General features: G+C 37.3%; 1 protein-coding gene across 12 annotated transcripts in view; it reads right to left on the reverse strand.

Moving 5' to 3' along the window:
- Positions 1 to 14,310, reverse strand: part of METTL15 (methyltransferase 15, mitochondrial 12S rRNA N4-cytidine) — a 434,852-nt gene that overhangs the window by 241,295 nt on the left and 179,247 nt on the right. For all 12 annotated transcript variants that reach the window (XM_074012586.1, XM_074012585.1, XM_074012584.1 and 9 more), the window contains 2 exons: positions 9,232 to 9,423; positions 4,807 to 4,985 (listed from right to left, as the gene is read on the reverse strand). In XM_074012586.1, coding sequence (XP_073868687.1) covers positions 4,807 to 4,985; positions 9,232 to 9,423 — 371 coding nt within the window. The remainder of the gene's footprint in view (positions 1 to 4,806; positions 4,986 to 9,231; positions 9,424 to 14,310) is intronic.

Below are 14,310 nucleotides of genomic sequence, written 5' to 3' on the forward strand. Positions count from 1 at the left end.
CCTGGATATCCTTGTTAACTTTCTGTCTCGTTGATCTGTCTAATGTTGACAGTGGAGTGTTGAAGTCTCCCATTATTATTGTATGGGAGTCTAAGTCTGTTTGTAAGTCTCTAAGGACTTGCTTGATGAATCTGGGTGCTCCTGTATTGGGTGCATATATATTTAGGATAGTTAGCTCTTCCTGTTGAATTGATCCCTTTACCATTATGTAATGGCCTTCTTTGTCTCTTTCGATCTTTGATGGTTTAAAGTCTGTTTTATCAGAGACTAGTATTGCAACCCCTGCTTTTTTTTTTGTTCTCCATTGGCTTGGTAAATCTTCCTCCATCCCTTTATTTTGAGCCTATGTATGTCTCTGCGTGTGAGATGGGTCTCCTGAATACAGCAGACTGATGGGTCTTGACTCTTTATCCAATTTGCCAGTCTGTGTCTTTTAATTGGAGCATTTAGTCCATTTACATTTAAGGTTAAGATTGTTATGTGTGAACTTGATCCTGCCATTATGATATTAACTGTTTATTTTGCTCGTTAGTTGATGCAGTTTCTTCCTAGCCTCGATGGTCTTTACATTTTGGCATGTTTTTGCAATGTCTTGTACCGGTTGTTCCTTTCCATGTTTAGTGCTTCCTTTAGGGTCTCTTGTAAGGCAGGCCTGGTGGTGACAAAATCTCTAAGCATTTGCTTATCTGTAAAGGATTTTATTTCTCCTTCACTTATGAAACTTAGTTTGGCTGGATAAGAAATTCTGGGTTTAAAATTCTTTTCTTTAAGAATGTTGAATATTGGCCCCCACTCTCTTCTGGCTTAGAGAGTTTCTGCCGAGAGATCTGCTGTTAGTCTGATGGGCTTCCCTTTGTGGGGAACCCGACCTTTCTCTCTGGCTGCCCTTAAGATTTTTTCCTTCATTTCAACTTTGGTGAATCTGGCAATTATGTGTCTTGGAGTTGCTCTTCTCGAGGAGTATCTTTGTGGCGTTCTCTGTATTTCCTGGATTTGAATGTTGGCCTGCCCTACTAGGTTGGGGAAGTTCTCCTGGATGATATCCTGAAGAGTGTTTTCCAACTTGGTTCCATTTTCCCCCTCACTTTCAGGCACCCCAATCAGACGTAGATTTGGTCTTTTTACATAATCCCATACTTCTTGCAGGCTTTGTTCATTTCTTTTTCTTCTTTTTTCTTTTGGTTTCTCTTCTCGCTTCATTTCATTCATTTGATCCTCAATCGCAGATACTCTTTCTTCCAGTTGATCGAGTCGGTTACTGAAGCTTGTGCATTTGTCACGTATTTCTCGTGTCATGGTTTTCATCTCTTTCATTTTGTTTATGACCTTCTCTGCATTAATTACTCTAGCCATCAATTCTTCCACCTTTTTTTCAAGATTTTTAGTTTCTTTGCGCTGGGTATGTAATTCCTCCTTTAGCTCTGAGAAATTTGATGGACTGAAGCCTTCTTCTGTCATCTCGTCAAAGTCATTCTCCGTCCAGCTTTGATCCGTTGCTGGCGATGAGCTGTGCTCCTTTGCCGGGGGAGATGCGCTCTTATTTTTTGAATTTCCAGCTTTTCTGCCCTGCTTTTTCCCCATCTTTGTGGTTTTATCTGCCTCTGGTCTTTGATGATGGTGATGTACTGATGGGGTTTTGGTGTAGGTGTCCTTCCTGTTTGATAGTTTTCCTTCTAACAGTCAGGACCCTCAGCTGTAGGTCCTTTGGAGATTGCTTGAGGTCCACTCCAGACCCTGTTTGCCTGGGTATCAGCAGCAGAGGCTGCAGAAGATAGAAGATTTCTGAACAGCGAGTGCACCTGTCTGATTCTTGCTTTGGAAGCTTCCTCTCAGGGGTGTACTCCACCCTGTGAGGTGTGGGGTGTCGGTCTGCCCCTAGTGGGGGATGTCTCCCAGTTAGGCTACTCAGGGGTCAGGGACCCACTTGAGCAGGGAGTCTGTCCCTTCTCAGATCTCAACCTCCGTGTTGGGAGATCCACTGCTCTCTTCAAAGCTGTCAGACAGAGTCGTTTGCGTCTGCAGAGGTTTCGGCTGCGTTTGTTATTGCCCTGTCCCCAGAGGTGGAGTCTACACAGACAGGCAGGTTTCCTTGAGCTGCTGTGAGCTCCACCCAGTTCGAGCTTCCCAGCAGCTTTGTTTACCTACTTAAGCCTCAGCAATGGCGGGCGCCCCTCCCCCAGCCTAGCTGCTGCCTTGCTGGTAGATCACAGACTGCTGTGCTAGCAATGAGGGAGGCTCCGTGGGTGTGGGACCCTCCCGGCCAGGTGTGGGATATGATCTCCTGGTGTGCCTGTTTGCTTAAAGCGCAGTATTGGGGTGGGAGTTACCCGATTTTCCAGGTGTTGTGTGTCTCAGTTCCCCTGGCTAGGAAAAGGGATTCCCTTCCCCCTTGCGCTTCCCAGGTGAGGCAATGCCTCGCCGTGCTTTAGCTCTTGCTGGTCGGGCTGCAGCAGCGGACCAGCACCGATGGTCCGGCACTCCCCAGTGAGATGAACCCAGTACCTCAGTTGAAAATGCAGAAATCACCGGTCTTCTGTGTCGCTCGCGCTGGGAGTTGGAGACTGGAGCTGCTCCTATTCGGCCATCTTCTGGTCTGGAATTCTTGACCTCAAGTAAATCTCTGCTTTTATCAAATTTTCTATTGACCATACTATCACAACTCTTCATTACAATAAATAGGAAAGAGAATTTTCACTGTAAGTACAGGTTATTACATGATGTTTTCATTCAGTTCCCTGACTGTATATTCTATTAGTCTATAAACTTTGTAAACACAGAGGTTATATCTGATTAGCTCCTACTTTAACTTTAGTGTTTAGGATAGTGCCTAGTATAAATCAGCCACTCTCAAAATATTTTTTGAATAAATGAGCACAAAATGAAAACACATTTTTGTTTTTCCCTTTTCCAAAAAAATCATATTATCATTAACAAAGTTGTATTATTACAGACTGATATTTATGATATAAAAATGGACTAGTTCCAGATAACTCAGTGTTTTAATGGCACTCACTAAAATGAGGTTTTATTTACCATATATGAGTATTTTCACTTTTACTGTATCATTTCTCATAGCTCTAATATGCTTTTCATATCATAATCTTTCTGAAAGTACTTACATTGTTCCTATTGTGCACCTTCACATAATTTCTACTTAATGCCAAAGGGTTATTTCTGCAAGTTTACAAGGTAGGATGCACAGACAGAAAAGGTAGCTTGAAGGAAGATTCCCAGTTATGCCTCAAATTCATGAGCTTCCAAATTCTAGATTACTATTGCAAACTACTCCCTGAGCCTCAGTTTCCTTATTAATTAGAAGAGGTTTTCTGACTAGATAATTTCTAGGATGCTCTCCAGCCCCAACCCCTCATTTTTAGCATGAATTTTAGATTTGCTTATAAATAAAAAGTATCACTTCTCACTGCTTTTCTTTCCAGTACAGGAGACAGAAAATAATACGTAGGTAAAGAATTACAGAAAGGATACGGTGGAGACATAATAGTGAGTACGGAGTGGTTAAAGGAACACCAGACAGAAGATGAATTTAATATCAGCATGCTGGTATAAACTCTTTCAGGGGGGAAGAAATGAAATATTTTATGTTCATATAACCACAAGAATTCTCCTCTTAAACTTGCATAAAGAAATCTCAATAGTAAGTTCGAAGGGCCCTGAGATATGTGGCTTAAAAAATTAAAGGCTAGACAGCTCTTTATATTTCATTATGATAACTAGGTAGAATATAGTCTTATTTAATTATATCATAAAACAATTGCTACATGATCTGTAAATACTAAAGATCTAAATGAATTTATAATTAAGTTTTACTTTTTAAACTATGGATAATATTAAGAAAGAGACAGCCAATATCAGGTTCTATTTATAAGTTACACAAATATTCCTTTTTAAAAAACTTCTTAAAATTTACTTAAGTAATTTAATAGGAATCACTGGAAACAAATCTTAATACATTTGGTAAATAAAAATGATACAGGGTTTCAGACAGTCCAACAAGATGAAGAATTTATCATTGGAATTCTGTTAAATAACTGCAGGAGTTATATTTTTGCCTTGGAAAACTTTCATCATGGAACACAGCTGTGAAACAACTTTGGCTTCAAACAGAAAGGCTATAATAAAGCGCCTCCTAGCTAGAGTTAGGTTCAAGAGGTTTATGGTGGTGAATAGCGAAATAGCAGAAAAGATGAAATGTTTCAATAAGCCCCTCAGGCTGATTTAGTTAGCATTCACAAAGTGGAATAACCTATACATCATATACCCTTTGTTAGTTGGTTGTTTGGAATAGATATATGAGTCACTGGATTTTATTTTAGCATTTGGGGAACGCAATTCTCCTTTTGCCCACAATATTAAAATGCAGAAATGTGAAACTAAGAGAAGTAATGTCAGATCTTATACAGGGTGCTTATCAACCATTGTGATGGATCAAGAAATCCTTTCACTCATCATTTCATGTTTCACCTTGGTAGGCACAAATGATAAATTATCTTGTGTAAAATAAAAATCTACTATTATACAAATTAGTAAACTACAGTATACTTTTTTAAAAATTGTATTTGGGGGAGAGGTTTTGAAGGGGAGAAGCTTGCACAAGCAAAAGAAAGCTGATATTAAAGAAAGACAGGCAAGATTCTATCCTGCATGATTTCAAGTACAAATGAACCCCTCTGGGAGTTTGGGGGATTAATGCACACACACATGTGCATGAGTGCAAGCACACAAACACATGCACACACGTAAATATAATTTTTTCTCTTAGACACTGTCGAGAACTAATGAGGCTACCTGCAACGATGCTGGCAAGCTGCTGGGTTCTGGTGATGGGGTAGATGCTGCGTGCCTGAACAATTGCTGAAGCGATTTTCCTGGCATGCTTCTCCTCCCCATATGTTCTTAGGATAGATGCAAGTGCCGGTTGATCTAAAGCATTCACAACATCAGCAGCAGTGGGCATGTCAGGGTACCTACGCACAAGAAGAGCCAATTAGTTCACTGACGTCAGTTTTCATTGACAAGAGGTGAAACTTCAGAGTACTGAGACATAAAGTCAGACATATACACATAGTCTAGGAGAACTGAGGTTTTAAAGTCAGAGACTGAAACACTAAACAAATGAAATAGACTTTCTATTTCAAATACCCATCATTATGGCAAATGGTGATGGTTTGTAACATTCATCAAGGTCAAGGCAGCAGGAAGTTAAAATATTATAATAACCTTAAACTTATAATTCACAAAGAAATGTTTATTGTTCCTGTGTATTTTTCTTGAACTAAAACACTGAAAAATGGTTAAATTTAAGTTGTTCAAAATTTAAATTACTGCTTGAATGTTTTTTTCAGTATAGAAGATAGAAGGTTTGCAGATGATATTTAAACAAGGCTAAATCTCAATAACTTGACTAAATCTGAGGCTGTAAAATATCTGATTACCTGTGAAGACACAAATTAAACTTAGAAAATCTATTTAAAAAAAAGATACTGCTGGTCAGTTTCCCTCACAAAAACTCATACAACCTTAATGGCAATAATGCATATTATTCAAATGTTTAACAATATTTGGTCATTCATCCATAACAAAGGTCACAATATGACAAAACCAGGTAATCAATAAGCAGTATTGAACAAGCCTAGATAGTAATTTTAGGTGGAGGAGGAATAAAAATTACCAACCTCTGGTCAAATAGAATAAATTATAGTCAGACACAGCATTTACTCTGTTCAGACCATTCCTGTTTACCTTAGGGAAATGGGCCAAAGAATTCTAAGTGATGAGCTAATTGTGACCTTACATATTAGAAAAATAGCTTTGCTAATGGTGCAGTTACTGCTCTTACAGTTAATATGTTGGATTGATTGTTGGTAACATACTGTGAGGATCTGTAAGTAACAACGGTATGGTAGCTTTAAGAACTGAGGGTCCAACCAGAGTGGGGCTGCCAAGAAACACCTGAAACTCTCCTTAAAAATACTAAAATATACATTGTTAACATGCCTAGTGCCTCCAGGAGAAAATCTTTTTGCTGTCTTTGGCTTGTCCCTAGATTTGTCATGACTTTCATCTCTTCTGATGTCTCTTTGTCTCTTTTTTTCATCCATAGCTCGCTTTTCAGATTTTTTTTTTTTTTTTTTTTTTTTTTTTTTTTTTTTTTTGAGACGGAGTTTCACTCTTGTTGCTCAGGCTGGAGTGCAATGGTGGATCTTGGCTCATTGCAACCTCCGCTTCCTGGGTTCAAGCGATTCTCCTGCCTCAGCCTCCCGAATAGCTTACAATAATTGTTTTTATGTCAGTCTGCCATTAAACTCACAGAACAATGAACGTCTTATAAGGTAGCCCTATTTCTATCTCAGTAGGCTTTGCTTCTTCAGCTTTCAGGATGAAGATCTGTTTTTTGGAGTTCAATTGATCTGGATTAGAATCCTGGTCTTTTTACTCATATTGAGTAAGATTTTTAACCTATTAGAGCCTCAATTTTTAACCTGTGAAATGAAAGTAACAATTCTTAACTCACAGAACGGTTTGGATAATTATTGGTGCATGCAATTGCAAAACAGAAATATAATGCCTACAATATAAAAGATGCTCAATGCATGCCACTGTCCTTTAGATCTTCCCCATTCATAAATTTGCAAAGCATAATTTGTGGCTTAAATGACAAAATCCCTGCTAAACCTGACCTATTTGTGAATTCAACTGCTTAAACCAGTGAGCATCTGAATGAGCTGTGTTAATGACGTGAAATTTAGAAATTTATCCATGGGATACAGTACAGCTTTACCAAGAGAATTTTATGATGAGTATAGATGTACTTAGCAGTTTTTAATGATATTTTTCTATCTTTAAATAAGAAAATTAAAAAGCATTTTGTTCCATACACATAATTTTACTTTAAACAACTAATTGGACAATACACATAATTTTATTTTACTCTTATATTAACAATGATTGATGGTGTAGAAGTTTCCATAGTGCTACAGTGCAAAAGGTGCAACACTGGAAGGTTTGGCAGGCTGCTAGGCAGCTTCAGAATAGGCATTCATGTGGTAAATGAGTCAAGATCCAAGAGCTGCCCCCCAACAAATAGATTTGATCTTGTCAGTCCTCCAGAGTTCACTGACTTACAGTGACTAAACTTAGAAAGAAAATATAAACACAAGTGATAATTAATTACCTTCTAGTGAAGACTATAACTGCCAACAGAACTAGACTCTCAAATTCTTGAAGCTATGAATTTCTTTCTATGGCTTCTACATGAGAAACCTTACTATAATCTGAAAGCTGCTGTTGAAATTAGAATCAGCAAAGAATAAATTATGTTTTTTAAGACTCCAGTGTTAAATGACAACTGGTTAAGGAAGCCTCTTGCATCCGTCTTCATCACAGGGATAATCTCCCTTCAGGAACTAACAGGCCATATTTTTTTGGCCTGGATTAGCCAAGGCAAACATATACCACTTGGATTAGCATTGCACGTGTTTGAATCTATGACTTTTCTTCTTCAATGAATTCATGTGAATCAACTCCCCCTTTTCAAATGTTAAATACTTTCTTCAGAGCTGTTAAAATCTTTGATTAAGTTACAGTCTATACCATCTACCCGAAAGCCATTCAACATTTTAAGATATATTTACTCAATTCTAATTTCATCCATTAGGTATTAATTTAAGAGTTTAATTCTCAGTGTCAACGTTATTTTCAGGCTCTTGGGAAAACCACAGGGACCCTGATTCACAAACTACAATTTGCTGATAAGTCTTTAAATTAACAATATGGGATTTACTACTAGTAACTAGAAGTTTGGTTCATTGTATTTCAGAAATTGGCTTGATGTTTTATTACCTCTGCACAACCACCTCCATCTCCACACATGAGACTATATTTCACTTTTACTATTAGTTAGTTGTTTTAAAAGTATTTTTATTATTTTCTTTTATCATTACATTCTTCATTCTGTGAATGCCAACAACATGTGCAAAAGAAGGTATAACATTTAGGAACAACAGAGTCCCAACAAATATAGGTCACAAGCCAAGTTAACAGGTTGTATCACAACATAGGGGAAAAGGCTATATGTGAATAATTGCCACAAAACAAAGCAGTTTGTGGTGGGGCATGATATGAGAGAGAAAAACCACAGTTAAGTTTTACAGGTATAGGCTGTCCATTCCCTAGGTCAGTATTGAGAATAGACACAGGTCCTAATCTAAGCTTTTAACATTAATTTAGACAATTAATATAAAGAAATTGTTGGCCGGTAATGGTGGCTCATGCCTATAATCCCAGCACTTTGGGAGGCTGAGGCAGGTGGATCACATGAAGTCAGGAGTTCGAGACCAGCCTGGACAATATGATGAAAATTCGTCTCTACTAATACAAAAACAATTAGCCAGGCATAGTGGTACATGTCTGTAATCCCAGCTACTCAGAAGGCTGAGGCATGAGAATGGCTTAAACTCGGGAGGTGGAGGTTGCAGTGAGTTGAGATCATGCCACTGCACTCCAGCCTGGGTGACAGAATGAGACTCTGTCTCAAAAAAAAGAAAGAAAGAAAGAAAGAAAGAAAGAAAATAATTTTTTCTATACTTTCCTAGAATATGATTGTTTTTGTGTTATTTAATCTATTTGAATAACGGAGAATAAATGTTGGTATTTCCAGGAAGAGGAAGTATAGAGGATATCTTATTATAGTACTGTGTTTGATATCATATCATAAATTACAGTTTTTCTGGAGAAGGTTCAATGTGATTGTATAAGACAGGACAAAACACACTTACTGACTCTAAGATCTTGCCTTTTTTTTTTTTTTTTGTATTCTAAAAGAGGATGCCTTAAATATATATAGTTCTTTTTGCTTCTCACAAGAGGCATAGTTGGGCATGAATAAAAATGAAATAGTTATTGCAGTATCATGATATTTACTGACATTGGTTAACACTCTAAAACCCATATTGTATAAGTAAAAAAGATAATCAGTATGAAAGTTATACTCTTCACTATTTTGTGTAAAGGCAGTAATTGTTTTTCTTTAAAAATCCTAAATCCAGAGAAATACTGATGTGTATAATGAGTATCAAACAAACTGGTTTATTATGTATTGGTAGTTTTAGGTGTAGGCATGTAATGGAAATTCTGTAGTCTTAAAAAAAATAAATTCAGAGTGTTTTTGACAAATTGATTTATTGTTGTGAGAAGTGCTTTATGAATACTCACCTGCCACCATCCATTCTCATGTCCAAGGGGCCATCTTTCCGAAGGGAAAAACCTCTTTCAGGAGTATCAAGTTGCATGGAGGAACACCCAAGATCCATAAGAACTCCATCAAAAGTTCCTGGCTGCACCCCAGCTTTCGTTAATAAGGCTTCTGCCTGGCTGAACTGGCCCAGCACAGCTCGGATTTGTTTACTGTGAGTAAACCCAGGAGATAGAGAAAACACTTCTGTTAGATAAAAGTCTTTCTAAAGTCTATGATCAATGGAAAGGAGCACATTCTATTATTACGTTATTTAACTAATATATATTTACCGAGTGCTTAGTGTTGTATAAAGACATGGATATGGAAACTATACATCTTCGGTCTCAAACACCAGAGCTAGTTTAATGGAATTTTATTACTGCTGATAAACACAATTTATTGTGTATCTTTGTGAAGGGATACAATATATTCATAAGTTAGAAAAATTCCTTTGTCAAACCAGGTCTTTCATATTTTCTTAAAAAATTCTTACATCTATGGGTAGAGAAAGAAGCATATGTCATTCTATCAAAAAAATAACAAGTAAGCCAATTTAAATACAGTAAATAATATAATATAAATCATAAAAAAGATGTCAAATATGTTCAAACCAATCATTTTAGCTTTCTCCATGTTTTTCCTATAATTTAGAATATGGTGCTATGCAGCTATAAACTTGAGGAATGAAACTGTGACTAAAATAAATGCCTTCTTGCAGAAGGGATTATCTCTCAGCAGGGATTCTGAAGTGAATGGAGCATTCAGAACCAACAGACAGGCAGGAGTTGGGATCACCTCGCAGCTATACTAATTCTTCCTACACAAAGTGAGATGCTGCCTTCAGGGTTCTTTAGAAGCCTTAAGGCAACTAGCATGCATTTTGGAAGGTGAATGAGAAGAGAAAATTGGGCAATACTCTCAAGACGTCATTCCTTCTGTCTAAAGGTGTGTAGAGTGAGTTTGGATTTCAACAGTGTTGGATAATTTACATTGATGATATTTACTTATATGTATGTTGTTTAAGGTGAACTTCACAGCTCAATAGTAATTTTTTAATAAAATTCCGATGGAGAAAGTAATTGAATATCTGCTATGGGTCAGGCATGATGTTATTTGGAGTGTACATAAAGATTAATAAAGCATGACTTTCTGTGCTTTGAGCTGAGAGGAAAAGACGTACAAACAGTTTACAAAATACTCTGATGGGTGCCACTAACAGAATGATGAACAAATTGCCCTGTTCTTATTTGAAAAATAAAAATGCTAATACTAGCACTGGAAACACAGAAATAACAGAATATTGCTATTGAAAGGCAACTCACAAGTCAATTATTACTATCACATAACTGATATTTGAATTTTTCCCAAATCCAACATCACTGCTAGGTGAGTGGACAGAAAGGAAAGTCATTGTTTTAACTACCTCCTGTATATACCATTGGTGAGAGAGGGCTTCCAATTCTAAGTCTGTGAAGATGGGCAAACACAAGATTTCATTTGACCCAACACTGGCCAGAAGAAACAAAAGTTTGTTTTATTTTATTTATTTTTTTAATTTTATTTAACTTTTAAGTTCGGGGTATATGTGCAGTTTTGTTATATAGGTAAACTTGTATCATGGGGGTTTGTTGTACAGGTTATTTCATTATCCAGGTATTAAGCCTAGTATCCATTAATTATTTTTCCTGATCCTCTCCTTCCTCCCACCCTCTCCACTCTGGCAGGCCCCAGTGTGTGTTGTTCCCCTCTATGTGTCCATGTGTGTTCATCATTTAGTTCTCACTTAAAACCACGAGCATGTGGTATTTGGTTTTCTGTTCCTGCGTTAGTTTGCTAAGGATAATGGCCTACAGCTCCATCCATGTTCCTGCAAAGGACATGTTCTCATTCTGTTTTATGGCTGCTTAGTATTGCATGGTGTAGATGTACCACATTTCTTTATCCAGTCTACCACTGATGGACATTTAGGTCGATTCCATGTTTTTGTTATTGTGAATAATGCTGCAATGAACATACGTGCACATGTGTCTTTATAATACAACAATTTACACTTCTTTGGGTATATACCAGTGGTGGGATTGCTGGGTTGAATGGTATTTCTGACTTTAGGTCTTTGAGGAATCATTACACTGTCTTCCACAATAGTTGAACTAATTTACACTTCCACTAACAGTGTATAAGCATTCCTTTTTCTCTGCAACCTCGCCAGCATCTGTTATTCTTTGACTTTTAAATAATAGCCATTCTGAATGGTGTGCGGTGGTATCTCATTTGTGGTTTTGATTTGCATTTCTCTAATGATCAGTGGTGTTGAGTTTTTTTCCATACGGTTTGTTGGCTGCATGCAAGTCTTCTGAGTCAAAAGTTTATTAATCACATATATTCCCCTCCCAGCCAAAGGGAAGAAGCCATTACTTGCCATACAGGGTCACATAGGGGTTGCACTCAGGAAGAGAGTGGAAAACCAGGGGCTGTGAGAAGCAGATTTTAAGAGGTTGGGTTGCCCCCTAGTTCCCAGAAGAATGTGATTGGTTTGTTTGGATAATCCCTTGAGCTGGCAGGAATTGAACCTGCTAATGAGGGATAAGCAAAAATTATGCCTGATCCCTTTGATAGAAAGGGTTGTTTGGCTAGGTAACTTTATCTGCAAGAATATAGTGGGGAGAGGAACTCGTGGCTAGGCTATTTGAGGAAAAATTAATTTCTTTATATATACTAAAAACATAAATTATAGCTCCTTCCACACCACCACAATGGTGCACATGGGTGTCCTGGCTGATGCTCTCAAGAGCATCAACAATGCCAGACAGAGAGGCAAACACCAGGTTCTTATTAGGCTGAGTTCCAAAGTTATTGTCCGGTTTCTCACTGTGATGATGAAGCATGATTACATTGGCGAATTTGAAATCACTGATGATCATAATGCTGGGAAAATTGTTGTGAACCTCACAGGCAGGCTAAACAAGTGTGAGGTGATCTCTCATCACTAAACAAGTGTGGAGTGATCAGCCACAGATTTGATGTACAACTCAAAGATCTAGAAAAATGGCAGAATAATCTGCTTCCATCCTGCCAGTTTGGTTCCATTGTAATGACAACCTCAGCTGGCCTCATGGACCATGATGAAGCAAGAAGAAAACACACAGAGGAAAATCCTGGGATTCTTTTTCTAGACATGTAATACATATTTACAAATAAAATGCCTTATACACACACATACACACACACACACACACACACGCATTGTCTCTCTCTCTATATATATATACACACACACACATATATGTTTACACATATATATACACATATAGGTGTGTGTGTGTGTATATATATATGCGCACACATATAAAATGTGGAGAGTACATATATATGCACAAACACATATATACATAGTGTGTGTGTGCGTACATACTACTTGTTCTGGAGAATCCTGGCAGACATAATATCTCAGGTACTATTTGATATTAATATAAGAGTAAAATAAAATTATGCCTGTTTTCTAGTGAACTCCACTTAAGTAAAACAGTACTTTCCCCAAAAGTTAAGGAACACATAATAACTGGGCCTTAATCTGGGGTGTTACACCACAGTCCTTAGTTCACATTTGAACATTTTCAGTAACAGGAACTCACTACTGTTTTGTTAAACAGTTCTTTTTTACTTGATAGCTATTTTATCACTACTTCTATAACTTTTGTCCCTAGTATTCCCCTATGTCAAACAAGTTGAAAACCTATTTCCCAGAGCAGCTGTTCATACATGTACTGTTAGCTACTGTAAAGGATATTTGTTGGCTACCTTAGTTTCCAATCTGTCAATTCCAAAAGGAACTCATAATTTCAGTTAAATATTTTGGGAAAGATTGATCATATCCATGATAGTTTATACATCAACTTGGCTAAGCTTTCATGCCCAGTTATTTAATCAGACCCTAATTTATGTGTATTTTGTAAATATTTGTAATATCTACAATCAGCTGACTTTAATTAAAGGCAATTATCCTTAATAATGTAGATATGCCTCATCCAATCAGCTGAAAGCCCTGAAGTTTCCCAGAGGAAGAAGAAAATTCTGCCTCAAGACCACGACATCAGCTTCTACCAGATAGTTTCCAGCCTACTGGACTGTCCTACAGATTTCACATATGTCAGACTCCGCAATCAGGTGAGTCAACTCCTTGAAATAAATTTCTTCATGTAATAAGATATCATATATATATATATGTGATATATATGCATTTATCTACTTCCTATTGATTCTGTTTCTCCTAGTAGTCTAACAGATACAATATCTCTGCTCAAGAGGTAGATTTTTGATTAGCTACACTACTTTGTGTACATTATCCGAATGGCCCACTATAATTGGTTCAGAAATTGGCAAAAGTCACAACTCTAGCCAGTGAGATACAAGAGATACTTCCTGGGGTCAGGGGAAAGAAGATTCTTCTTTTTTCCAGCAAGCTACTGGGGAAAGAAGGTTTTTCTAACACTTGCTTGATATGAAAGAAGCAGCACATAGCTCTGATGACTGCGAGTAAACCAGCAGCTAAATTGTCCCAAAGAAGGAGAGAGTGGCAGCCAATTTTGGCCAACATTATAGAAAGCAAAGTAGAGAGAAAGATTAACCAAGCCACTGAATTGAGCCTCACCTAAAATACAACATACTCTTGAAGTTTTAAGTTATAAGAACCCATAAATTATCTTTGTTGCTGAAAACAGTTTGATGGGTTATTATTTTACTTGTAATTGAAAACATGCTAAGTACTATAGCTATCATGTTCTTTAAGTCTTCTTTACTCCAAACCAGGGGCGTACAATCTTTTGGCTTCCCTGGGCCACTGGAAGACGAAGAATTGTCTTGGGTCACATATACAATACACTAAGACTAAGGATAACTCACGAGCTAAAAAAAAATCACAAAAAATCTCATAATGTGTTATGAAAGTTTATAAATTTGTGTTGGGCCACATTCAAAGCTGTCCTAGGCTGCATGTGACCCTTGGGCTGTGGGTTGGACAAGCTTGCTTTAAACCATGTCCATTCTCATACTGCTATAAA

The sequence above is a fragment of the Macaca fascicularis genome, chromosome 14 (assembly GCF_037993035.2).
Source record: "Macaca fascicularis isolate 582-1 chromosome 14, T2T-MFA8v1.1".
Lineage (NCBI taxonomy): Eukaryota > Metazoa > Chordata > Mammalia > Primates > Cercopithecidae > Macaca > Macaca fascicularis.